At 46.0% G+C, this 27,841-nt stretch overlaps 1 protein-coding gene across 3 annotated transcripts in view; it reads left to right on the top strand.

Annotated features, from left to right (window-relative positions):
- LOC311234212 (actin-binding LIM protein 1-like) overlaps window positions 1-27,841 on the top strand; it is a 283,408-nt gene that overhangs the window by 236,153 nt on the left and 19,414 nt on the right. For all 3 annotated transcript variants that reach the window (XM_084321336.1, XM_084321334.1, XM_084321335.1), the window contains 4 exons: window positions 10,297-10,382; window positions 13,935-14,058; window positions 21,554-21,615; window positions 26,613-26,673. In XM_084321336.1, coding sequence (XP_084177462.1) covers window positions 10,297-10,382; window positions 13,935-14,058; window positions 21,554-21,615; window positions 26,613-26,673 — 333 coding nt within the window. The remainder of the gene's footprint in view (window positions 1-10,296; window positions 10,383-13,934; window positions 14,059-21,553; window positions 21,616-26,612; window positions 26,674-27,841) is intronic.

The following is a 27,841-nucleotide window of genomic DNA, read 5'->3' on the forward strand; positions in this document are numbered from 1 at the left end:
ACACAATTTTGGGTAAACTTCCGGCAACTAGTCGAGGACTCTGTTGGATACCTTTAAAAAGAGATTGCTTTGAAACATTTGATTTGCTTAGCATAGATCAAAGGAGTATTTCCAAGCAGCAGAATTAATCAGTTAGGCATGAGACTTTGAAAAAGACTTGTATGTAATTATTGGCGTTTTGAATGTATAAAAGTAAAGGTGGGTGTTTTTTATTGGTACGGCCTAACAATCATTCATTATGAATCCTTTAGAAGTTATTTAGTCTTTAGAGTTATCTGGCCCAGTAATTCTGCTTCTTGAAATATCCCGAGTGCTGGAATAACACAGATGTTTGTTTTATGTTATGGAGCCTTGGTTTTATGGTTTTACTGTCCGAAGGTGAACTGGTGTTCAATTTAAACTACTTGTCACTGCATTAACCATAACCATAACCATAACAGCCCACCACCCCAGCCCCACTGGCAACGTACTGCACTGTTTGAAGTCTCTCTCCTACCCTGTACTCTCGTATACAAGTACAAGTACAGGCTTGAGCCAGCTGGTCTAGACTGCCTAGTGGTGTACCAGAACCAGTAGATCTTACTGCTGGTTTCATTGTTTTGTATGGTTTGACAGAAAGGCCAATCAGGACTCGGGGGCCAATCCCACTTCCCGTTCCCTTGGCCCTGCCCCTGGTTCTGCAGTGCCCTCGACTGGGTAGTGGCACATCAGAACAGAGTTACAAGGGGGAGGAGTTTAAATCTTTACCTAGGAAATGGGACACCCCTCGTTACATCATCAGTAGTAACATAATGTAAAGGATTTCTGTAGTGATACGTATTATTTTGTACGTATACGTTTATTGTATCAGAAACCAAAGTAGAGCTTCGTATTCTCTGCAAATGTGTAATTTTGTTCTTCCGAACCTGCAACGAGTATACTGTCATATATATATGAGTATTAGGGTTGGGTACCGTTCACATTTGAACCGTTCACATTTAAAAAAGAAATATATATTATCTTTTTCCCCCTCCTTTTTCCGTTTTTCTCCCATCCCAATGTTAGTCGTTATGCCAATTCCCAATCCCCTTCCTGGTCGTTGCGCACTCTACCCCCTACCGTCGGTATGGGAGGGCGGAGACTATCACATGCTTCCTCCGACACATGTGTAGCCAGCCCACCGCTTCTTTTCACTTGGCAGCGCGGACTCTCACTGGGGGAGTGTAACGTGTGGAAGGGTCACACTACCTCCTTCCCTCGCTGTGCCGGCGCCCCGACTGAACTGTAGGAGTCGCTGTTTACAACGACCAGGACCCACCCCACCGGCTTTCCCACCCGCTGACACTGCCAATTGTGTCAGTATGGACGGCCGACCAAGCCGGAGGCACCACAGCCGGATTCGATCCCACTGTCTCTGCGGTGGTAGACAGACGCTTAGTCCGCTGGGCTACCCGGCCACCCTCACATTTGTACCTGTGAATCGATACCGGTACCCAACGGTACCTTTTTTTGGTACTTTAGTCTCTAAAAATGTAATCTACCTACCTCAGTTGTAAAAAAATGAATCCAAACTTCAAATAATTTATTATCATTATTATTTATTTAGAACAATTTGTTAATATATATATAATATATAATATTTCAGTGAGCGTTGTCTGCATCTAGCTTTGTAAAGTGTAACAACACTTGCGACCGTTTTCGGCTTGCCATTGCCCCGACTGCTTTGTTGTTGAATCAAGTCAAATCCTAGGTAAGCGTGTAATGTGCGCGTGAACGCTGACGTAAACATGTGGCACACTTCATAGGTTTTGTTTTGCCCTAACGAAACGTTGACGTCATCGGACTTTAAAAAAAACTTTTTTTTACAGTACCGAAATGTGGCACCGGTAGATCTCACGTGAATCGGTACTCGGTAGTACTGATGTGATTTGGTCGGTACCAAGTACCGGATTCGGTACCCATCCCTAATGAGTATACTGTAATATAATATATATATATAATAGGGATGTCCCGATCACGTTTTTTTTGCTCCCGATCCGATCCCGATCATGTGATTTTGATATTTCCCGATCCGATCAAAAAAATAAATAAAAAAATCTTTTTTTTTAACTTTTTTTTTTTATTCAACAAACATGACCATGTTCACGTCTTAAACTCATACTGAGGCCGTAGTTTTGGTTTTAAATTGCATATCATCATTCATTTATTTATTGTCACACAGAGCAGAAGAATTTTGCCAAAACAAACCAATAGTATCCAGCTGCAGAACGGCAGACCAGCCACACCATCAGACCCAAACGCATTTCCTTTGATTTAATTATACATCAAATGATTTATGAAGTTAACTTTTCACCTGGATAACGTGAACATTCAGGGTGAATGTAATGTGAGAAATTGGGATTAGGATTAAAAAAATAAAAATTCATTTGGGTCTGATGGTGTGGCTGGTCTGCCGTTCTGCAGCTGGATACTATTGGTTTGTTTTGGCAAAATTCTTCTGCTCTGTGTGACAATAAATAAATGAATGATGATATGCAATTTAAAACCAAAACTAAGGCCTCAGTATGAGTTTAAGACGTGAACATGGTCATGTTTAAAAAAAAAAAGAAAAAGAAAAAGCAGATTTTTTTATTTATTTTTTTGTCGATCCCGATCTTCGGAAAATCATGTGATCGGCCCCGATCCCGATCACGTGACCGGATCGGGACATCCCTAATATATACTGTATAACAAGTATACTGTGACCTTAAAGGTATAATCTGTAATGCTGTCAAACAGCGACCTCTAGGCGACCTTGCTTGGCGTTGCACTTTGTTTACTTTTTTAGTTTTGGCTCCGACGTGTGGGTTGGAGTTTATACGTATTATACTGTGAATATCTCTCCTCTCTTGGCAGAGTGTGAGGTGTGAGCAGCAGTAGCTGCCCCTCCCCCCGTCTCCACTGAGACCCCGCCCACACATCAGACAAAAACAAACACTGTAACTAGGGATGTTCAATATTGGCTTTTTTACCAATATCCGATATGCCGATATAGTCCAACTCTTAATTTCCGATACCGATATCAACCGATACCGATCTATGTCCCCCCCCCAAAAACGGAATAATTTCAGGTAATTAACATTACATATCTCTTGTCATGGAATTAACACAACATTATGCATACTTTTGACAATAAATCAAATAAGAATTAGTTCTTACTTGCTTGCCTGGGTAAGTAAAGGTTAAATAAATGTAAAAAAAAAAAAAAAAAAAAAAATTATAATAAAAAAAAAATTTAAAACCAATATTAATTAACCAAATTTTAATGCCAATATCGGCCGATAATATCGGTAGGGCGATAATATCGGACATCCCTAACTGTAACCAAAGCGCAGTACCACGTTATCACCTCTCTCGCCTAGAGGGTGCTGTTTGACGACATTACAGTTTAGCAGTGTGGTCGCTGAGTCAGTTTTGATGTTTGAAATGACACTGATAAGTCAGTTGGCATGGTTACCGACCCTATAGATACAGCTGCTGTAGCGCCCCAAAGCAAGTCCGCCGATGACATCATCAGGTCCGCCACCTTCCCCGCCGCCCACGCCCCCTGCTCCCCGGACGACAACTCTCAGGGCGAGGGTGACCTCTGGCCCTGCTCTCCCTCCCTCATTGTGTTAGGTACAGTAGGCTCCCTACAGGGCAAGCATGACCCCTGACCTTATGACCCCTCACCTTACCCTGCACCGCGGAACAGGAACATCTTAGCAAGTGGCTTTACTTATTTCAACGCGGTTTGACGTCAAATCATCCGACTCATTTAGCCGTTTCTCCAAAATTAGTTTAGTGTTGATGTGAGTTCTTCCAAGACGTTTGCTTGAAAGGTGTGAAATTGTCTCCACACACATCTCTGGTTTCAAGATTGACATTTTTGTTCAATGATTACTTGAAACAAGTTCAAAATTACCCGCCAATATAGTTAAGATCATTTGACTTGTAACCTCTTTAAATGAGCATCTTACCTGAAGATCACATCACTTGCTGAGGTGGTGACGTTCTGCTCAGTGACCCCTCCTTCTCCTCTGAAGCTGGACTGCATCCCTGTCACCACTCTGCTTCCAGGCTCCGCCCACTCTGCTTCCAGGCTCCGCCCCCCACGCCACACTGTAACACCAGCTGTTGGTTCTGATGCTTTTATGTTATGATTTCATGATTATTGTTATTACATTATTATTATTATCTTTATTATCATTATTATTATTATTGTTGTTGTTTTTATATTATTATTATTATTACATTATTATTATTATTATTATTATTATTATTATTATTATTATTATTATTATTATTATTATTATTATTATTATTGTTATTGTTATTATTATGTTTTGCAGCACAGAGGACTTCCTGAATGGCTTCTGTTGCTGTTATGTTTTTTGCCTGCAGGAGTTTTGCTGTCTCTGTTTTTGGGTTTGGATGGATGTTCAGTAACGTAGCTCTACTGACCTCACAAATGACCTGGACAGAGGTCACTGAGACTGACTTCAAACTGTCTGTTATCTGTCTGTCTGACCACACCACGCTGTTCTGTGTCATAGACCGAGAGTAGAGAGGTCTCCTGGTCGCCCAGGTTCTCCTCAAGTATTCTGATCTGAGATCTCACTGTATGAGAGGCTGTATGTGGGTCCACAGGCAGGTCTTACGAGCTCTGAAATGTACAGAGCGATTTGAAAGATGCACAAAGATCGTTTGATCGTTTGAAATGAGGACCATGCAGGGTCAATCGCGTACAATCATGTGGATTCCGCATACAATTTAGTGGTTGAGTCCATGCGGTCCTCATTTCATATGATCAAAGATCTTAGTACATCTTAAAGGGATAGTTCAGATGTTTGGACATCAAGTGGTATGTAATCCTTGCTGGTAGTGTAGGTAACTCACTGAGTCCCGCGGTCAGAGTTCTGGCCCGCAGTCTGGTTCTGAGTGAGCCGGGAAGCATCAGACAGGCAGAAAATGGTGTCACAAGACAAAAAAAGTGTTAATCCACACCATGCCAAAGCTTCAATCATCAATAACAAAAACATGCAGTCCTCCAGCATTTCCATGCTCGATTCATGATGGAACACGACCCAACACTTCACAACATCACACGGCTGTGTCCAAAAATCTGAACTATCCCTTTGAACTCTTTCAAAAACAGTACAAGTGTCACAGATGGGATTAATAATTCATACCATTTTCCTAAATTTTCATCAAGTCAAGTCAAGTGTTCCTTTATTAATCCCTTGGGGAAGGATAGGTAATAATAATAATAATAATAATAATAATAATAATAATAATAATAATAATAATAATAATAATAATAATAATAATAATAATAATAATAATAATAATAATAATAATAATAATAATAATAATAATAATAATAATAATAATAAAAAATATATTATAATAATAATAATAATAATAATAATAATACATAGAATAAAGAGCAAGGTAATAATGATGATAGTGATAATAGTAGTGAATGGCAGGATTTAATCAGACAGTAATAATAGTGATATGCATGGAATTAGAGCTGCCGCGGTATTGATGTTTTCCTTACCTTATATAATGCACACATTTGCAATATATTTCCTACCGCCGCGGTATTACCGCACACACACACACAAAAAAAAAAGTTTGATTGAATTTTTTATTTGTAGTCTACTCTTTATATAGCATATAGCCTGCCTCTAGTCTAAATGTCTATCTTTAGAGGATGACTTTGCAGCATGAATATTGTTTGGGATTCGGCATGCACGCATTCGTTATTAAAAGTGAAACACGGATTCGAAATCTCCCCTCTGGTCGTGCGCCGTTCACTTTGTGTCGGTACCCCCCTGACCCTTTCTTCTTCTTATTATTATAACGTTACTACTTATGATTACAAAGGCATTCGATTTGTGGCATTAACGTTAGTATAGTTACACGTTCGTATTTACCGGACCATATCAAGGCAAGCGTTACTCAATTAATATCTAAGTTCCTTTCTTTGCTCAGAGCGTGCCGAGTTGTACCCATTCTGCGGTCTGTTAATAAAGTTTTCAATCAGACAAGTGTATAGAACGAAGGGCTTTTATTATAACATTTCGTTGCAGTAAAATCATTATGCCTCGTTCCCTGAGGAGCGACGGCGTCGGTAATCCACTCGGGTCTCCGGTGGGAGCTAACGTACTATTAGCCGTGTTGTGATGGCTGAGATTCAGGAAATAAAAGCACTGCAAGATGCTCCAAGCATGTGACGCGTATCTCTTCTGACCAATCAGTGGTCTGCAGTGTTTCATGTGACTTTTCTGGTACCCAATAGGGTCGCTTGGAATCTCGACAGAGAAGTAGGGTATATCTGCAGAGCCGCAAGCCCAACGAGAGCGTAATAATAATAATAATATAATAAAAAACAGCGGTGATGCCGGTATTCAGCCCAACGCTGCGGTGGGCATGATGTAACAGCGATACCGCGGTAATACCGATACCGCGGCAGCTCTATGCATGGTCCATAACGTAGTAACACACTGCACCAGAGTCTGTGCAGTGAGTCAAACAGTCCTAACAGTGTTTATTATTAACACATTCAGTGCCATTCATGAGAATTCTCGGTTTCTGGGCCTAAGTCGTTCAGTGCCATAAACGAAGATTCTCGTTTCTGGGTCGTTTTTCCCTTTTTTAAATTTGAATACCCTATTCAATGTCAGGGAGCTGTATGTTGCCTGTAAAATGCATACTGGGACTCCGAAGGTGCAGTACCGGCCGCATCCTACCAGGCAGCGGTATCGAGCACCCTTTGAAACCTTGTGTCTTGGGCTGTGCGTCGATTATATGGGTCCGGCTCGGCTCTTTTTCTCTGAGCAAGACGAGCGGTTATAACGCTCGGATTGAGAAGAATCAAGTACTCCCGATCCGTGTTGTGTGGTGGATTATGTTGGCGACACGATGGACATCAATAATTGGAATATTCTTTTTAGGGCACATCCTAGTCAAGGTAAGGGCTATATGATATCAATCTTACGTTGATCCGAGCATGCCTTCATTGCGATCCGAAAGTGTTACTGTAACGTTACTCCACAACGTATGCCGTTGGTGGGGATCAGAGCATCAAAAAACGACCCCCCCCCCCCACCCTTTCATGCATTCATGATGGAACAATACCTATCATATGCATTTGATTTTTTAAATTGTAGCGTGTGTAGGGACGAAATGCCAATGCATTTAGTATAATACACGTTGTGGGCTATTACCAGCCTCCCAGGAATTACCCTAGACCGCTCTAAAACCATAATTATATTCACCACGGTATAAAACGGGAATGTATGGATAGATTTTTTTTTTCTTTTTTGCATCTTGACCGGAAAAAACTCCATGTCAAATGACCATAGTATTGTATCCATAGCTATAATATAGAATATAGTTATAGCTCTATACAAGGTGACGGACTCCATTAGTTTAATGTGTGGCCTCGCATAGCCGTCGCCCGGAAACAGTGTGGCACAGAAAGTGTTAAGAGTTAACAGTCCGGGGCGCTCCAGTAGCACACCACATAGCGCGCTGAGTCGCGAAGCGGTCGCCCCGGGGTCGATTCCCCGACCCGGTGGCCATATGCCGCATGTCTTCCCCTCCCGTTTCACCCTTTCTCCTCTGTCGGTCCTGTGTGGCCAAAAGGTCCTGCGTTGACCAAAAAGCTGAAAATGCTAACAGTGTTTATTATTAAGAGTCAGATAGTCCTAACAGTGTTTATTATTAAGAGTCAAACAGTCCTAACAGTGTTTATTATTAAGAGTCAGATAGTCCTAACAGTGTTTATTATTAAGAGTCAAATAGTCCTAACAGTGTTTATTATTAAGAGTCAGACCGTCCTAACAGTGTTTATTATTAAGAGTCAAATAGTCCTAACAGTGTTTATTATTAAGAGTCAGATAGTCCTAACAGTGTTTATTATTAAGAGTCAGATAGTCCTAACAGTGTTTATTATTAAGAGTCAAACAGTCCTAACAGTGTTTATTATTAAGAGTCAAATAGTCCTAACAGTGTTTATTATTAAGAGTCAAATAGTCCTAACAGTGTTTATTATTAAGAGTCAGACCGTCCTAACAGTGTTTATTATTAAGAGTCAAACAGTCCTAACAGTGTTTATTATTAAGAGTCAGACAGTCCTAACAGTGTTTATTATTAAGAGTCAAATAGTCCTAACAGTGTTTATTATTAAGAGTCAGACCGTCCTAACAGTGTTTATTATTAAGAGTCAGACCGTCCTAACAGTGTTTATTATTAAGAGTCAGATAGTCCTAACAGTATAATATAATAGTCCTAACAGTCTCATTTCGACAGCCTCAAGTGGCTCAGAGTAGATGAGAGAGTAACTCAAATCAAACTCAGCATGGTCCACAGAATAGTCAATAATGTTGTTCCAAACTACCTCAGAAATTATTTCACCAAGGTCAGTGACTTACATGGTCACGGCACTAGAGGGAGCCCTACATATCTAGTCCCAGTAAAATGTAAACGTAAACGTTGCATTGGGCAAAACTCATTCCTGTACTCGGCGGCAGTAGAATGGAATAGGCTACGAGCAGACATTAAATGAATAAGTCCCTATTCCTCTTTTAAAGGCAAAGTAAAGAGCTGGATCAGGAGAAGCAGAACATGGGTTTAATTATATTTTATTTATCTTAGTTGTTTTTATTTATTTATGGATACGGTTTTTTAATAGGTTTTTATGGGTATATTTTTTATTTGTATTAATTGTTTTTGATTGTATCTGATTATTTTTTACTGTATTTTATCTCCCTATCTTTTCCTCCCCCCTGCTTGGTGGGCACACCCTCGCTTTGCCCACAGGCTCTGACAAGTGACAAGGATGGCTTAGAGTAGACGACAGAGTACAGCAACTTGCAATGGGCCTGGTCTACAAGATACACTATACGACTAAGGTACCCATGTATTGTACATGTCAAATTACTTCCCAAAGGTCAGTGAATATCACGACCACAACACCAGAGGGAGCTCCACAAATCATGTGAAACCCAGATTCGGCTCAAACAAGGGACAAAACACGTTTCGCAATTATGCCACATCAATGTGCAACGCCCTACCCACAGCTGTAAAGGAATGTGAATCACTACCCACCTTCAAAACCACTCTCAAAGAGCACCTATGGGAGACTGCAATTCGAAACTGGCCCCTGTAAATATCCTAACCCAACCCCCTCCAATGTACAGTAAATGTCCTAACCCAATAATACACGAGACCCTCTTCTTGGGACCAAGTAAGGTTTCGTCGATAATCCAATGTACAGTCCCCACCCCACCTACCCAACCCCCCCCCCCACCCCACTTACCCAACCTCCTCCAATGTACAGTTTCTTCGTCAAATGTATATACTCTCTTTTTTTAGACTCTTTTTGTAATCACAAACAGTACTGTATTTGTAAATCTGGTATGTCATAAATGTATAGATGTACAGAATAGAAATACTTTTATTATCCCGTGGGAAATTTGACACTGCAAATCGCTCAACATTTAAACATTTAGACAGAACAGGTCACGAATTAGAATAATAAAACAAATCAAGTAAACAAATCAACAAATCAGTACTGTCTATCTGTATGTCATATATGTTATGATGAATTGAAAATGGGGGACCCTGATGTAAACGAGACGAAAGTCTTTCTCTGGTCTGCATCCCCTGAACAATTGTGTGTATTGAGCCGTACTGTATTGTACCCATTCTGCAATCTGTTAATAACGTTTTCAATCAATCAATCAATCTCTAGTTCACCAGCTGTTAGCTCTCCAGCAATTGAAACCAGAGCTGAAAAATCTTGAACTTTTCTAGAACCACGGACGCCATGTGACCTCTCTGCTCTATAAGAGTCTTGATGTGAACATCCACCATGTCTAACAAACTGATCCTGGGTCTGTCTAGTCAACTCTGTCTCGCATTTGTGTTCTACCAGCCTCCCCTCTTACTTTGTGTGTGTGAGCGTGTGTGTGTGTGAGCGTGTGTGTGTGTGAGTGTGTGTGTGTGTGAGCGTGTGTGTGGTTGAGCGTGTGTGGTTCTTGTTGGATCTCATGGTCCAGTCATCTCTCTCTGGCTCTGTCTAACATATTCAGAAGGAATTATTGATGAAACATCTTCTTCCAGCTGATCGTACAGGATATGACCTGGATGGGACTGGTTGAGAGTGTGTGTGTGTGTGAGCTGTGTGCATACATGTATGTTTGTACGTGTGTGAGTGGGGAGTGTGTGTGTGTGTGTTTGCTTTGTGTATCTCCTGACCTGTGTGTCTGTGTGTGGGTCCTGTAGGCTCGGAGGGCAGGAGGCGATCTAAAGAGGAAGAGGAAGAAGAGGCCTTGAAAAAGAAACAGCTGCAGGAAGAACACCTGAACAAGGTCAGCGGAATGTCCCTCGCAGCACACCGTGGTCATTACACCTCATAGTTATTATAGGAAAGCACATGGTTAGGACACTCCTGCTATAGACCTCTGGAAAATATATATTATGTACCAGTCATTTTGTAATTTTGTGTTTTGGTAACTAATCTATTCACTTTGCTGCCACTAAATGATTCTGACGCCTCCACTCTGAGAATGCACCGGTGCTGGTGATAACGGAGGACCTGTTGCTACAATGCTAAGCTAGTTTTGGCTAGTGATTTGTTTTTATTGATTTTTGTTGCTTCAAAACTTTAAATCCCCTGCCTAGTCTGTCCTATATTCAGACTTGGGAGATCTATAGGATTTCGATCTATAGGTTTTAGATCAGGAGGTTTTAGATCAGGAGGTTTTCAATGGAAAACAAAGGCAACCAGTAACGGAAAGGTCGACACCAACGGGAGGATGTATTCACTGAAATGTGGGCTGGTATTACGTCTACAGTGCTGGTATTATCGTCTCTGCCTACGTGCCCTTGAGAACGGCACTGGCTGAACCCCCAGAACTGGTCTAGGGACTGCAGGCAACCCGTGCTCTGAGCTCTCTGATGAAATACATGTACGAGGGACTGTGTGGAACTAGGGGACAATTCCAATTCATATAGTATAATAAACCCATTCATATAGTATAATACATCTATTTGTAAATCTGACCACGACGCCATCTTTCTTTTGCCCGGCTACAAACAGAGAGCCTGTGAGGCTGTTGTGTCGCGAGAGGTGAAGCAGTGGTCCGAGAGCTCAGAGGCCACAAGATGCACTGGATGACGTCGACTGGGGCATGCTCCGGTTGAGCTCCAGTGACGTCAGTGAATATGCGGATGTTGTAGTCAGTTTCATTACAACGTTAGCTGACAACATTGTCCCCACAAAGAAGGTGCCGGTTTTCCCAAACCAGAAACCGTGGGTGGACAACTCCATCCGAGTGGCCATGAATGCTCGTACCGCTGCTTACAACTCGGGCCGAGCATCGGGAAGTATGGAAGAGTACAAGGTAGCAGCCTATATGCTACGCAAAGAGGTTCGGGCTGCAAAACGGTGATATTCGAACAAGATGGAGACACAGATGGCACAGAACGACACAAGAGGCTTATGGCGGGGAGTACGAACGATAACTGATTATAAATCCAGCCCCCCCTCAATAGTGAGTGCCGATGCCTCTCTTGTGGATGAACTCAACTCCTTTTACGCCAGGTTTGGGGCGAGCAGTGGCGACGTTAGCTCACCGGCTAACGGCGCCACTGGGGGCACTCTCTCATTGACGGAACACAGCGTGAGATTAGCGTTCATGGGAGTAAATATTAGGAAAGCTGCAGGCCCAGATGGGATAACAGGACGAATACTAAAGTCCTGTGCAAATCAGCTGGCCCCAGTATTTACATCCATATTCAATCTATCCCTGGCTGAGTCCGTGGTCCCTGCCTGCTTCAAAATGTCCACTATAATCCCTGTACCAAAAGACTCCTCTCCAGCAGGCCTAAATGACTACAGACCGGTGGCACTCACCTCTGTGGTCATGAAATGCTTTGAGAGGCTGGTCAAGGACCACATCTGTGCCTCTCTCCCTAGTAACATGGACCCACTGCAGTTCGCATATAGGACAAACAGGTCCACTGACGATGCGGTCTCCCAAATACTACACAACACACTATCTCACCTTGACAGTCAGAAGGGGGGCTATGTGAGATTGCTGTTCATTGACTATAGTTCAGCTTTCAACACCATAGTCCCCACCAGACTGGTTGACAAGCTGATCGATCTGGGTCTGAGCTCCGCCATGAGCGCCTGGATCCTGGACTTTCTAAGTGACAGGTCCCAGGCGGTCAGGGTGGGGGGTCATACCTCCAGCAAAATCGTATCTGGTCCCCCCAGGGCTGCGTTCTGAGCCCCCTGCTGTATTCACTGTACACACATGACTGTGTGGCCAGGTTCAACTCCAACTCCATAGTGAAGTTTGCTGACGACACGTGGTGGTGGGGCTGATCTCTAACAATGACGAGAAGGCCTATCGGGAGGAGGTTGATGAACTGGCACGCTGGTGCCGGGATAACAGCCTACTCCAAAACATTGGTAAAACCAAGGAGCTTATCGTGGATTTTAGGAGAATACAGCAGGCGACACACACGCCACTGTGGATAAACGGGGCTATCGTGGACAGGGTGAGCAGTTTCTAGTACCTGGGAGTCCACATCACAGAGGTCCTGACATGGTCAACACACATAGATTCTGTGGTGAAAAAGGTGAAACAGCGCCTCTAACACCTGAGACAGCTAAGGAAGTTCAGAGTATCGGGGAAGATACTCCACTCCTTCTATTCCGGGGATGTAGAGAGCATTCTGACTGGAAACATCACTGCCTGGTTTGGAAACAGCACGGCACAGGACAGGAAGGCACTCCAGAGAGTGGTGCGCTCAGCAGAGCGTACTACGGGTATTGCACTACCACCCCTGCAGGACTTATATAACAGGAGGTGCAAATCCAGAGCCTGCAGAATAATGAAAGACCCCCATCACCCCAACAACAGCCTGTTCAAGCTGCTGCGGTTAGGCAAGCGCCTACGGACACACACTGCGAGAGCAGAGAGACTCTGGCTCAGCTTCTTACCCCAGGCCATTAGAACACTGAACACTGAACTCTCCACTCACAAGTACACATGAGCACACATAGACTCACACACACACACACACACACACACACACACACACACACACACACACACACACACACACACACACACACACACACACACACACACACACACACACACACACACACACACACACACAAGACTCATGCGGCAACCGCTAAAACAATCACTTTAAACAAAATGTCACTTTAAATAATGGAAAAGTCACTTTAAAGGAAGGAGGTACTGTATAGTATAGTTTAGATACATTAAGAGTTCAATTGTTGTATATATATTAAACTAAATAACACTCGTGCACATCTAGTTGGACCCCGACTGGAGGTGCAGGTCAGCGCAAGAGAGATATATAAAACTAAAAGAAGAATACCTTCAAAATTCTTCTTTTAGTTTTGTTGTATATATATGTAATTGTATATTGTATAGTAGTGTACATAGGAACCAGTTTCTCAGGAACTTAGCATGTCTGTTTTTATCATGCATATCTTGTGTCTTACCTATTTTCTTTTTTTCTATGCCTATTTTTATTATTGTATTTTGCACAATCAATGCGGGCATGACCACCCGCATTTCACTGTATGCCCTGGAATGTATGTGACAAATAAACCTCTTGATTCTTGATTCTTGATAATGATACACATGATATTGTATGTATCAAACACAGCACCTTATTTACAGCATATTTTTAGATGACTCAAAATGACTATATAACCTACATAATGAGGTTACTTATGTGCATGCATACAATTATAATAGTGTGTGTGTGTGTGTGTGTGTATGTGTGTGTGTGTGTGTGTGTGTGTGTGTGTGTGTGTGTGTGTGTGTGTGTGTGTGTGTGTGTGTACGTGCGTGCGTGCGTGTGTCCAGATCCAGTCTGGTCTGGGCAAGTTGATTCTGAAGGAGGAGAAGGAGCTGGACCAGGTCAGAGAACGCCACGCCCGCAGCCTCTCCGCCCAGCGCTACGACCCCAAACAGACCAACTGTGACACAGGTACCAGGAGTGAACATCAATGTCATGTCAATATCATGCCAACAATGTCATTGTTGTTTAATCCTTTCACTACCACACGACAGAAGGTTAAACCTTTCACTACCACACTACAGACGGTTAACCGTCTGTAGTGTGGTAGTGAAAGGGTTAACCTTCTGTCATGTGGTAGTGAAAGGGTTAACCTTCTGTCGTGTGGTAGTGAAAGATTAACCTTCTGTAGTGTGGTAGTGAAAGGGTTAACCTTCTGTAGTGTGGTAGTGAAATGGTTAACCTTCTGTAGTGTGGTAGTGAAAGGGTGTGGTAGTGAAAGGTTAACCTTCTGTAGTGTGGTAGTGAAAGGGTTAACCTTCTGTTGTGTGGTAGTGAAAGGTTAACCTTCTGTAGAGTGGTAGTGAAAGGTTAACCTTCTGTAGTGTGGTAGTGAAAGGGTTAACCTTCTGTCGTGTGGTAGTGAAAGCTTAACCTTCTGTAGTGTGGTAGTGAAAGGTTAACCTTCTGTAGTGTGGTAGTGAAATGGTTAACCTTCTGTAGTGTGGTAGTGAAAGGTTAACCTTCTGTAGTGTGGTAGTGAAAGGGTGTGGTAGTGAAAGGGTTAATCTTCTGTAGTGTGGTAGTTAAAGGTTAACCTTCTGTAGTGTGGTAGTGAAAGAGTTAACCGTCTCTAGTGTGGTAGTGAAAGGGTTAACCTTCTGTAGTGGGGTAGTGACAGGTTAACCTTCTGTAGTGTGGTAGTGAAAGGGTTAACCTTCTGTAGTGTGGTGGTGAAAGGGTTAACGTTAGGTTATGACTATAACCAAGTTCTGTTAGTTAGGGGCGATGCTTGGCATCGCTACTGCACTATCTCGCGTACGTGCACGCGTACTGAATAAACCACAAATGTACCTCTAATACCAGTATTAGTCTGACCACACCCCTCATCAGCTTACCTTCATAAGCAGGTGTGTGGTCACCTGCTCTCCTCCTTCCCAAGCTTTCACCACAAGGTGAGGACAAGGGCTGCAGCGGCCGTCCGATGCCAAGCATCGCCCCTAACTAACAGAACTTGGTTATAGTCATAACCTAACGTTCTGTATCGTTAGTGGCTTAGCTTGGCATCGCTACTGCACAAGGGAGGCCAAGCGGAGCCACTTGGCTGACAAATACACCCCGCTGACAGCCCCCCAAAACCATCAGAACAGGGAGGGCCGAGCCCCCCCGACCCCCCCTAATGGAGGGTAGCCCCCCTATTAGGGACGTCACGGGAGGGCGACGGACCCGACCGTGCGAAGAGGCACTCAAGCAACTCAACGCACAGGGTGAGCAGACCGTGGCCCGACCCCACGACTACACACACGCACAACCCGCATGCCACCCGGGAACGAACGGAGGAACAACCTCGTTACTGCCCCCAGAATCACGGGGTCAAGGGCAAACCCAACCCCGTGGCAAGGCCGTAGCAGCGGAGCACGAAGGAAGACCCAGACCCACCAAAAGGACTGGACTCCCTAGAATGGGGGCCCGGAGAAGTCCATGATGCCAGCATCAAGACCCCACCAGGTGGGCACGTAGTGCCCCGCCCCCCACATCGCCAGCGTATTCGGACAAAGGCCCCTCAGTTACTGCACCTGGTATTCCCAGGCGGAACCAACCAGGCCAGAACCTGCCCAGCTTCCGAGATCGGACGAGATCGGGCGTGTTCAGGTCGGTATGGCCGTAAGCCGAGCGGGCCCCGTCCCCCCAATAGCACACCGCCTGGCACACTGACCCTGCAGAATAGGCAGTCAGCATGGCCGTAAGCACACAAAAAGGTTAACCAACGGAAGCAGGCAGCGCACCGGGGAAAAACCAGGCAACAGGCTGTTAACCCTAGCCTGGAGACTGCGGACGAGACAGGCGCCAGAGGGGACAGCTGAACACAGCCGCCCCGGCGGAAGGAGCGTAAGCTGGCGGTGTTGCATGACCAAGCCTCCATTTAACAACCCCCACCCAGAGGGGTCGAGGCAGAGAAGGCTGACACGATTGGCAGACGTCATGAACGTGCAGGGGCACCCTCAAACGGTGAACCCGGGAGTTGACACTGCTCCAACACACCAGGGAATCAACCACCTCGGTGTTACCCAATGCGGTGGTTGTTCCTATAACCCCTCAAGAAAAAACTCCAAAACACACCTGCGGGTATACACCGGCTATACCGCAGTACAAGTGTTTCAGTTTCCAAAAAGGGTTAACCCAGGCCTACGGGTCGCAAACATCACTTCGGACCGGGCCTGGCGGTACGGGAAGCACAGGGTCACCAGAGGAGGTCAAAAAACCACCCCCACAGGCCCCTCTTCGCCATGCGTGAGAGAGGAGCAAAAAATAATGGAGAACCAGCCCCTAAGCACACCGTACCTGGTATTCCCCGGCGGTCTCCCAACCAAGTACTAACCAGGACCAACCTGTGTAGCGGCCGAGATCCGACGAGATCGAGCGCGTACAGAATGGCATGGCTGTAAGCCATGACGACAGTGCTGAGTAAAAACATACCCAACCAGGGTCTCCATAGCGCTTAACCCTGTGACACCCAGACCGACCTGGCATTTTTCCCCCTGAAAAAAGCCCAAGTCCCTCAGGGTACCAGAACAGCAGATCTGCATCCCCGGCGGACAACGGGTTCAACTGATCTGGACCAGCGTGACCAGAACCAGTCCCGTGCCCTAACCACGCCGACATGCCTACTCCAGGAGAAGGGCAGATATGCGTGTTGATCTTAACATGAAAAGAAGGCGCCACCCAGACGTTCGGACGAACCGCGCCTGGTGGCCCACCCCAAGGGCGTGAGACCCCACTACATATGTTCAGATCCATCCCGTCATCATCCCCCAGACATGAACGAGAATCCGTCGACAACCCACCCAGGTCATGGGATGTGGTCGCCGGAAGAGGAAAAACCCCCATCTCAGTTGCTCTATAAAAACGCTGTTTCAACCACAAGCAACCAAGGCGTGCCAGTCAATCGCCTGTTTACAGCGAGCTAGCACTATACGTGCGTCGGGACACACCCCCATCAATGAACAGGCTATTTAGACCTGTCATTGAATCCCCAAGGCGCCCAGGGGAACGACAAGAGGGGTGTGACACTCCCTAACTCCAACACTTCTGGAATAGAAAGAAGGAAGCATCAACAGTATGTATCCCAGTCTACACAGCCGGGGTAAAAAATGTTCACATTTTTACATCCCACCACCCTCCCATAGGAAAGAGACGGGGATCCCCAGAGAGACTTCCCACGCGAGCTGTACAGATTGAAAAGAATATATTGCACCTTGAGCCATGTAAAAAACTGGTTTTAGGGCCTCCGGGGAAGAGGCACCGAACCCATACACACTCAATAAACGAATTGAATCGAATATACATACAATAGAAAAGGACCCTTCTAGAGGGTCCACTCACTTTGACAATCTGAGGAGGAAGGCTCTGTACTCTGATGGAGGCTTCCTCACATGGAAGAAGGAGTCCGAACTCACAGAAGGCCTGAGTAGGCGCTTGGTGAGGAGGAGCCCTGACCACCCCCCCTGAAAACAGATCCATCACATGGACCTGAACAGCACACGGAAGTCCTACCAACAGAGACGCGCACGGTGACGTACTCTATGGCGGGGGAATTCCTGCGGTACACACGCCCAATATACCAGGCCGTGGGACCAGGAACTCCCTCCCCCCCCCCCCCCCCCCCCCCGTAACGTGCCGAACCGCCACGTGACGGGAACCTTGAAGGACAGGGGGTGTACCCCTGACCGACAGAACAATGGGGAGAGGAAAGGTTACCAGTTCACCCCTTTACGACCCCACACCCATGATACGACGTAACGACAAAAAGAGAATATGACACAGTCATAGTCAGCTCTATGAAGCGTTTCACAGCTCCACACAGCGCACGAGCTAACCTGCTATCTGATTTTTACTAAGGAAAAACACAGAATAGAGAGGGCTCTAAGAACCCCGGTCCAACATACACATGTGCTTCTGTGGCCAGTACAACCCAGTTGTAGGTCACATGACACACACAACCCATCATCACCTACAAAAAATGGCAAAAACACTCAACAGAGGAACGCCGTTTTTTTCACAATGAGAGAATACATCATTCTTGATTAGTATCGACCACAGGCCTTGCTAAGCACACATGACAGCAACCAAACCAATTTCCCTCTAGGAAATAAGTTTCTCCAGCAGATTTAGCACAACCTCAGCAATCAAGCTGAGAGTTACATCGTATCCCTACCACACAAAAGACACAATTTAATGCACAACATGTCTGATAGGAGGTGATAAAGGCCCCAGGGAACCGGGGGGGGAAACACAATCCTCCTATTTTACCCTCAATACGGCCAGTTAAAACAGGAAAACCTGTTAATGTGTGAACTCACTGTTCATTGTCATTACAGTCTGAGAAAGAACATTCTTTTACTCACTCGTCACCAAGCATAGCTTCATAGGTTAGTTGCCTTAGTAGTGAGTACACGGTACACATAAACACCATGATGTTTCTCACACAACAACCAGATCAACACATCACGATCTGCACGGAGAAGCTAACTGCCAGTGACAAAAACAGCTCACACACAACCCGCAACGTAACCCAAATGCATTGCAACAACACACGTTTTGGGAAAAAACACCGTTATTCACAATACATTTAGCAAGGTAAAACCAGAAGACGTGTTATGAGGTCTGGCCAACCCCGTACCTACCCGGAACGCAGATCAGCGAAGTGCAGTCACAAGATACCGTAGAACACAGCCGTCCTGTGTTGTTCGATCCGGGCAGCGTCGCCGCTCCACCAGTCGCTACAGTCCTCTTTGTTGACGCAATCCCCGTCTAGGCTCAGGCAGGGTCGACGAACATCCCCTGTCAAGGATGACGTCGTGGTCAAGAGTGTAAAACATGTTAAAATCAAAGCACGTTCAACAGAACAGCATCAAGCTAACGGCTGCTCCAACCGTTCGGGTGCTATTGCTTCCGCTCGCGAGACGCTGATCTAACGACGCACGCGATCAGGAGCGAGCTCCCGGCGGCGCGCGAGAAGCCAAGCTACCCCGCGCCAGGCCACCGACCGGCTAACCGTAAGCTATGAACATGTAAACAATGACATAACACTCACCCAGACAGGCCGCCGTTCTGAACCCTCCTCACTTTTTAAGAGAAAAGAGAAAACAAGACGTCAACACCGCTTCACAACGGTGACATTACCACGTCCGGCGGAATCAGCACAGTACCAACTGGCCTGTATAGCTGACTTTGAACATGAATCTGCCGCTATCGCACATTACATGCACATATCCCCTCGTGAAGGAATACTCTCATTTGGATATGAAAGATGGGGTCTTAACACGGTGACAGAGAGAATCCACTCGTCCAGAACACACAGGGATCACCAGTGTCAATGGTCGCGGCCCACTAGTTAAAACTATAATGGTCGCCAGACCAAGGCCTTCTGTCGCCTAGACGGCTAAACAAAGGACCCTAGCCTGGGGCCGGTTTCCATAAACTTTGTCAAGTAGCCCCCATAGCACTAACAGACAAGTGGAGCCCGCCAGCAAACACTACTCACCCAACCTGGAACGCACCGCTCCTCACAACAGCGGCATGTCCGACAGTTCAGCTGTGGCCTGACAGGTTTCACCCCAACAAACACAGCAAGGAACTGCAGTTGAGAAGCATGCAGCGGCGTGCTCCCAATACGAAAACCGGTGGAGGGTTTGTAGAATGATCATCATCTTCTAGACACTCCAGTACGAAGACAATATCGCCGTATTTTCTCGAAAATAGTGAGAGAGAAAATAAAGATATGATGTCAACGTATCCTTGTTTCCCAAGCTGTTCCTAATCCAATTTCTTCCATCATGGTGTCAAGTGTGGGGATCTACCGAGGCACCTCTTCCTTGTGGTGAAAGCGAGAAGGAGGAGAGCAGGTGACCACACACCTGCTTATGAAGGTAAGCTGATGAGGGGTGTGGTCAGACTAATACTGGTATTAGAGGTACATTTGTGGTTTATTCAGTACGCGTGCACGTACGCGAGATAGTGCAGTAGCGATGCCAAGCTAAGCCACTAACGATACAGAACCTTCTGTAGTGTGGTAGTGAAATGGTTAACCTTCTGTAGTGTGGTAGTGAAAGGGTGTGGTAGTGAAAGGTTAACCTTCTGTAGTGTGGTAGTGAAAGGGTTAACCTTCTGTAGTGTGATAGTGAAGGGTTAACCTTCTGTAGTGTGGTAGTGAAAGGGTTAACCTTCTGTAGTGGGGTAGTGAAATGGTTAACCTTCTGTAGTGTGGTAGTGAAAGGTTAACCTTCTGTAGTGTGGTAGTGAAAGGGTGTGGTAGTGAAAGGGTTAATCTTCTGTAGTGTGGTAGTTAAAGGTTAACCTTCTGTAGTGTGGTAGTGAAAGAGTTAACCGTCTCTAGTGTGGTAGTGAAATGGTTAACCTTCTGTAGTGGGGTAGTGACAGGTTAACCTTCTGTAGTGTGGGAGTGAAAGGGTTAACCTTCTGTAGTGTGGTGGTGAAAGGGTTAACCTGCTGTAGTGTGGTGGTGAAAGGGTTAACCTTCTGTAGTGTGGTAGTGAAAGGATGAACCTTCTGTAGTGTGGTAGTGAAAGGGTGTGGTAGTGAAATGTTAACCTTCTGTAGTGTGGTAGTGAAAGGGTGTGGTAGTGAAAGGGTTAACCTTCTGTAGTGTGGTAGTGAAAGGTTAACCTTCTGTAGTGTGGTAGTGTCAGGTTAACCTTCTGTAGTGTGGTAGTGAAAGGGTTAACCTTCTGTAGTGTGGTAGTGAAAGGGTTAACCTTCTGTAGTGTGGTAGTGAAAGGGTTAAAGCACCTACCTGTAATAAAAATGGTAAATGGCTGCATTTATGTAGCACCTTTATCCAAAGCGCTTTACAATTTGTTCCTCACATTCACCCATTCACTCACACATTCACTCACACATTCACACACCCGACGGCAGAGGCGACCATGCAAGGTGCCAACCTGCTCATCGGGAGCAGTTAGGGGTTAAGTGTCTTGCTCAAGGACACATCGACACGCTGCCCGGGAGGAGCGTGAATCTAACCGGGAACCTCCGGATTACCAGACGACTGCTCTAACTCCTGAGCCACTGTCGCACCCATTTAATAACACATCATATATCATTGTTAGGTTGTGATACCTTGATATAATTACAATATAAAAATGAGACCATTGCTCCTCAACACGTGATTCTCTCCTAATTCTCATGACTAGACCACATGTACCATGAACCCTGTTTATTGCTGTAAAGATGGTGTTTGTTCATCCAGCAACTCCCTGCATGGACTTGTTTAGAATAAGCTAGGAGAAGGTTAAACATGCTCTGTGTGACATTCTGAATCAATCTGAAAACAGGATGAAAAAAATACTAACTTATAATATTTTACATTTAACATATAATATTTTGCAGTGAATGCACTGAACGATGAGTTTTCTTGCAGACAGTTTATATGTTTGATTTGTCTCAGATCCAGGCTCTCCCACTAAAACCAACTCTCTGCCGGGATATGGAAGGAACGGTCTGCATCGGGTAAGAACACTTAACATACAGCTTGAACTCATAACATACAATCAGAACCCTTAGCCTCTTAAGCCCTAGCCATATTTTCAGAAAATTCGCCTAAAAGTACATACTCAAGTAAATGGAAGATTGCTCCACTTCTACAAAGCACATTTGCATGTTATTGGTATCTAGTAGGGACATATATGGACCTCAGGGAATGTATCCCCATTGTGCCTGTTACTATGCTTGAGTAAATTATAATGAACCAAAGGAGAATATAAATTATTATATATTCTTTATCTTTTTCCATATTTGACAGTGAATAACACCATGCTAACATTGACCAAAAGTATAGAATAGAATATCAGGCCTATAAGTGACCTTATTATGGCCATGTCATACATCTATGGATCGGACCAAATCTCCTCTTTCCAATGACAGAGTTAAATCTGTATTTAGTACTACCAGGTGCCCATTACAATTTACATGGCAGCAAAGACCATGGGATTTTTTTTCCAGTGCAATGCACCGAGATTTTTACAAGCTCATATTTCGCTAATAACACTTAAAATCTTTGGTAAACAAACGTAGTGCTGGGAATATGCTCTTTGGCTGCTGTTTTGATAGGGTTAGGGTCTTTACTCTTGGCTACGTTTGAAAATTAAACGCAACATCACTTAATACGGACTACTGTATTGATCTATTTGTGACGTGAAATAATTATTGGCCCGGTACCGGGGAGCCATGGGTTCTGTCATAGTGTCCTGGGAGTTAAATCACCATGGGTTCTGTCATAGTGTCCTAGTTAAATCACCATGGTTACTGTCATAGTGTCCTAGTTAAATCACCATGGATATTGTCATAGTGTCCTAGTTAAATCACCATGGATACTGTCATAGTGTCCTAGTTAAATCACCATGGATACTGTCATAGTGTCCTAGTTAAATCACCATGGATACTGTCATAGTGTCCTAGGAGTTAAATCACCATGGGTTCTGTCATGGTGTCCTAGTTAAATCACCATGGATACTGTCATAGTGTCCTAGGAGTTAAATCACCATGGGTTCTGTCATGGTGTCCTAGTTAAATCACCATGGATACTGTCATAGTGTCCTAGTTAAATCACCATGGATACTGTCATAGTGTCCTAGTTAAATCACCATGGATATTGTCATAGTGTCCTAGGAGTTAAATCACCATGGATACTGTCATAGTGTCCTAGTTAAATCACCATGGGTACTGTCATAGTGTCCTAGTTAAATCACCATGAGTTCTGTCATAGTGTCCTAGTTAAATCACCATGGATACTGTCATCATAGTGTCCTAAGAGTTAAATCACCATGGGTTCTGTCATAGTGTCCTAGTAATAGTGTCCCACTATTCACTGTCTATGGTTGAAAAGTCAATAAAGAAACATTGTGGCTCAAATACCTGAGCTAATATTGAACATCATATTTCATATTTAATACCTGGGGTAATATTTAATACCTTGCGGGGGCCCACATGTGGCCCCTTTTTTGGACGATTTTCCTACCGGCACTTTTGCGACCCCTAGTGGCTCGGGTGTGCATATTTTGTAATGCAATATATATATATATATATATATACCTGTATTGAATTGAAGGCTTATTTGTTGCCTGTCGATAGCGACAAAATCCGACAAAATCTGTTCAGCGGTTCTCGAGTTACATGCCGGTATTTGAGGCTTGTGCAAAGTACACGGTATTGTGCAAAATACCACTCCCGACTCTTGGGGCTCTAGTTCCGTCAATCTAGATCCGATCTCGAAAATGATTGTGGAGGGTTGTAGCCAATGAGTGTGGCTTTCCAATGATACCCCAGCTGGTGGAAAACTATCTAACGACGTTCTGGTCCTCGGCCGGTCAGGGAAGATCGCCAGGTCTCTTACCAGGCAGGTGGTGGAATTCCTCACCAGCCTGGGTTTTGCTGTAGACTGGAAGTAGAGTACTCCTCTTCCCAGTCAACGGGTGGAGTACTTGGGCTTATTTCTAAGCTCAAGGTTTATATGGGCATCCCTCTCAGAGCGGCGGCGAGTGGGTGGTTCTCGGCGCACTCAGGAGGTTCCGTCCTAGGACGGTTACGGCGCTGTCTGTGATACGCCTGCTCGGTATGATGGCATCTGCTCACTCTGTGGTCCCTCTTGGCCTCCTCTTCATGAGGAGGATAGAGAAGTGGTTTTTTCCAGTATGGAAATGGACCCGGTGAGAGACAAGTGGAAGCGGCTGAAGGTTCCCATGTCAGTACTGGGGGACCTCGTCCTCTGGGGAGGGCCTGGTGCCCTCACCAGCGGGGTCCCCGTGGGCAGCAGGCTGTCACACGTCACGGTCTTCACCGACGCCTCCTTCATGGGATGGGGGGGACGTGTCGGGCCAACGCAGTAGGGGGCAGCTGGCAAGACCATGCTGCCCGGTCTGCGCTACATTCAATGTGTTGGAATTGAAGGCAGTCCTTCTGGTCCTCAAACGGCTCAGCCACCTTGTGGTGGGCAAGCATGTTTTGATCAGGATGGACAACACGACGTCAGCGTCGTAGATTGACAGACAGGGAGGAGTGCGCTCCCCCCGTCTGCACCGGGCGGTCGTCGGGCTCTGGCTATGGGCGTTCTCCATCTGCGCAGCCTGAGGGCTCTCCACATCCCTGGCAGGGAGAATGTGGGTGCAGATGTGATGTCGCGGGGCGGTCCTCACCCTGACAAGTGGGGACTACGTCCAGACATAGTCGGACAGGTCTGGGACCGATTCCGTGGCCGCCCGGGATTCTGTACGCATTCCCCCCCATACACCTGATAGCGCGGGACTTGATCCTGGTCGCGCCGGGCCGGGGCTCAGCTGTATGGTCCCCGGCCCTGATTCAGCTCTTGGTGGCCCCGCCGTGGCCTGTTCCATGGTCACCACGGGCCCTCTCTCAGGCACGCGGAACTCTGTTCTGCCTCCTGTTCTGGGGCAGCCTTTAGGCTTGGCTACTGAAAGTGTGAATCTGGTGGGGATGCGTCTTGACTCTTCTGTGGTTAACGCTATCCGGTACGCACACGCTCCGTCCACTACCGCGGCTTACGCTGGGAAGTGGCGTATGGTCAAGTGTGAGGGCAGAACATTGTTCAGCCACCCTCTCGTGGAACGTTTCCTGCTTGCCGCTCGGCATCTCAAGCCTGTGGAACGTTCTCTGTCTCTGAGTGGGACCTCCAACTGGTCCTGGGCCGGTTGTCGGAGGCCCCGTTTGAGCCTCTTGAGCAGGCGCCATTGGATCAGCTGTCTTTAAGACCGCGTTCTTTTTGGCCATCACCTCCGCTAAGCGTGTGGGTGAGCTGTGTGCTCTCTCGGTGTGGCCTGAGAGCCTGTCTATTCGGCCGATAGCAGTGCGACTCTGAGGCCTAATTCAGTCTTCGTGCCAAAGACTATCAGAGCTCTTTTCGCTCCAGAGATATTGTGGTTCAGCCGTTCGTCCGCCTCCTCACAAGTCAAGTCAAGTCAAGTCAAGAGTTTTATTTGTCACGGCATACAAGTATACAATGAAATGCGGGTGGTCTTGCCCGCAACGATGTGCAATACAGTAGTAACAACATATAATAGAATGTTGTGTGTTGGAGGCGAGCCTTCACCTGTCGTGTCCTGTCCGTGCACTGGGGGTTACCTCAGTCGGACTCGGGATCTCAGGGCTTCCGATCAACTGTTTGTTTGTTACGGTGGCCCTCGCACGGGTAAGGCGCTGTCCAAGCAGCGCCTGTCACATTGGTTGTGCGAGGGCATTGCCCTTTGCTACACATTGGCTGGACAGGTCCCCCCCGGGGGCGTCAGGGCGCACTCCACTCGTGGAGTGGCGGCCTCTGCTGCCCTGTTAGGGGGGGCCTCGGTGGAGGACATCTGTGCTGCGGCCTCCTGGTCCTCCCCGGGTCATTTAGTTAAGTTTTACCTCGTGGACATGACTGGGGGTTCCCTCTCCCAGGCGGTTCTGAGGTCTGGGACCTCTCCTGCGTCCCACCATCGGTGGGCTAGCAGGTGGGTGTGGGCCACGGGGTGCTGTGTCACACGTGGTCCCGCCTGTGCTGTGCGTTTTCAGGGGTGCCTGGTTCCCCCTTTTTCGCACTTTGGTGGAGTTGATTGCCTCCCCCCCTTCGTTAGGACGGGCGGGTGGACCGGACTCCCCTCCTCCCTGGCTGGGCCTTACGGGCCCTCAGGGGGTATACTTGTCGGGCCACGCGTCTGCTCTGCCCCATATCTCATTGGCAAGAGCGAGACGCGATTGCCAGTATGATAATATAACGAAAGGTTATCCTATAACCTAGTTATATGAATACTGGCTGAGCGTCTCGCTCTTAGCGCCCTGAGGATGTTTTTTTCCGTGTATGGAAATCGTTCTGAGGAAGGTGGAGCGTGACTATTTCCGGCGTCATATAGAAAGACACAGGGGCGTGGCTTGCTCACGTGCAAGTGAGTGCATTTGTTTGTTTCGTGAGCACATTATGTGCTAGGAGATAAGAGTTATCTCATTGGCAAGAGCGAGATGCTCAGCCAGTATTCATATAACTAGGTTATAGAATAACCTTTCGTTTTTCTTTTGTACACAGTTTACCAAAATTACTCCTAATCACTCATTTCTGAATGGATCTTTATGAAATTTGGACATGTACTACATAAGGGTTCAGGCTATTGGTCCGTATGGATGCCATACCCCCTTCTGGGGACTACTAACTACTACAGAAAAACTAGAGTAAAAAGTTTTTCTACAACTCAAGTTCAGACCTATGTTACTCTATTACGTTAGCACTAAAATAAAATCTTCTTTCTGGAATCAGAAACTTCAGAATGTCATCTTTCAAAAGAGACCAGGCTCATGCATGTGCTATAAGTATAAAGTATGTTGTTTTGGTTTGCAAAAAAGGTATGCAGTCCTCAAAAATGAAAAGGTTAAGAGGATTTATCTAATATTTATTTGTCCGCTTTTATTTCAGTTAAAATACAAAAAGTATCCCTTTAATGTTGATGGTGCTGTTTGTTCCCCTGCAGCCCCAGTCCACAGACTTCACCCAATACAGCAGCTATGGAGACATGTGTGGAGGAGGAAGAGGTGAGAGGTCATCAACACACACACACACACACACACACACACACACACACACACACACACACACACACACACACACACACACACACACACACACACACACACACACACACACACACACACACACTGAGGAGATCACTGCTCCATAAAGTTCCACACATCTTGAAGTGAATGGTTTCCTTCCTAACCTACTACTGGAGGATGCTTTCATCCAGAACACCAGTATGACTGGAAACATACGGTTATCCTATAACCATAGTTATATGAGTATAGCGAGCGCTCTGCGCTCAAGTGGAACACATCCCATAGCCAGTCTAATACTGAATAAATTTCTTCACATGTACACACCCATCCGCCTGGCCACACCCCCATCCGCTCCTCTACATAAGCGGGGGCATGGCCATACTACCAGCTCCTTCCCAAGTCTTTCACCACCGAAGGCGAAGACCACGGGGTCCTCAGTGAGTCCAGCGCAGAGCGCTCGCTATACTCATATAACTATGGTTATAGGATAACCGTATGTTATATATCGTATTAGCTTACGCTCTGCGCTCAAGTGGAACACAGGAGCTGAGCAGAGCGGAAGCTTGACAAATGTACCCGCTGACGCACCCCACAACCATCCCCAGTCCTAAGAGGGGGGTAGGTACGCGTGTCGATCTAAAACATCACAGAGGGCGCCACCAAGACGGTCAGAACATAAAAGCACCTCGCCCGGTGGCCCACCCCAAAAGCGTGAGACCCCTCCGCCAATGCTCTGATCTATTCCGTTATCTCCCCCCAGAGATGAACGAGAATTCATCGAGACTAACCCAGTACACAGGCGCTCGGAAGAGACAAACTCCATCCCAGTTGCCCCATGAAAACGCTGTTACAATGAAATGAGCAACCAAGGCGCGCAAGCCCACGCGTGATTCCACACAGAAGCACCCAGGGCCAGCACTATGTACACATCGAGACCCAAAACATATCAATGGTAATTCTAACAAGAACCCAGATAACGTTCCATCCAAGCCGCCTGGGAGAGCGGCAGGAAGCCGGCCAAGAGACACAGATATGGGTCCCATATGACGCATCTGAGGGAAAAACACCCCTGTCAAACCTGCTCTGTATAAAAGAGAGGAGACAGGGAACCCCCAGAGAGACTTCCCACGTGAGTAACAATTTGAAA

Source organism: Notolepis coatsorum (assembly GCF_963971535.1).
Source record: "Notolepis coatsorum genome assembly, chromosome: 9".
In the NCBI taxonomy this organism is placed as follows: Eukaryota; Metazoa; Chordata; class Actinopteri; order Aulopiformes; family Paralepididae; genus Notolepis; species Notolepis coatsorum.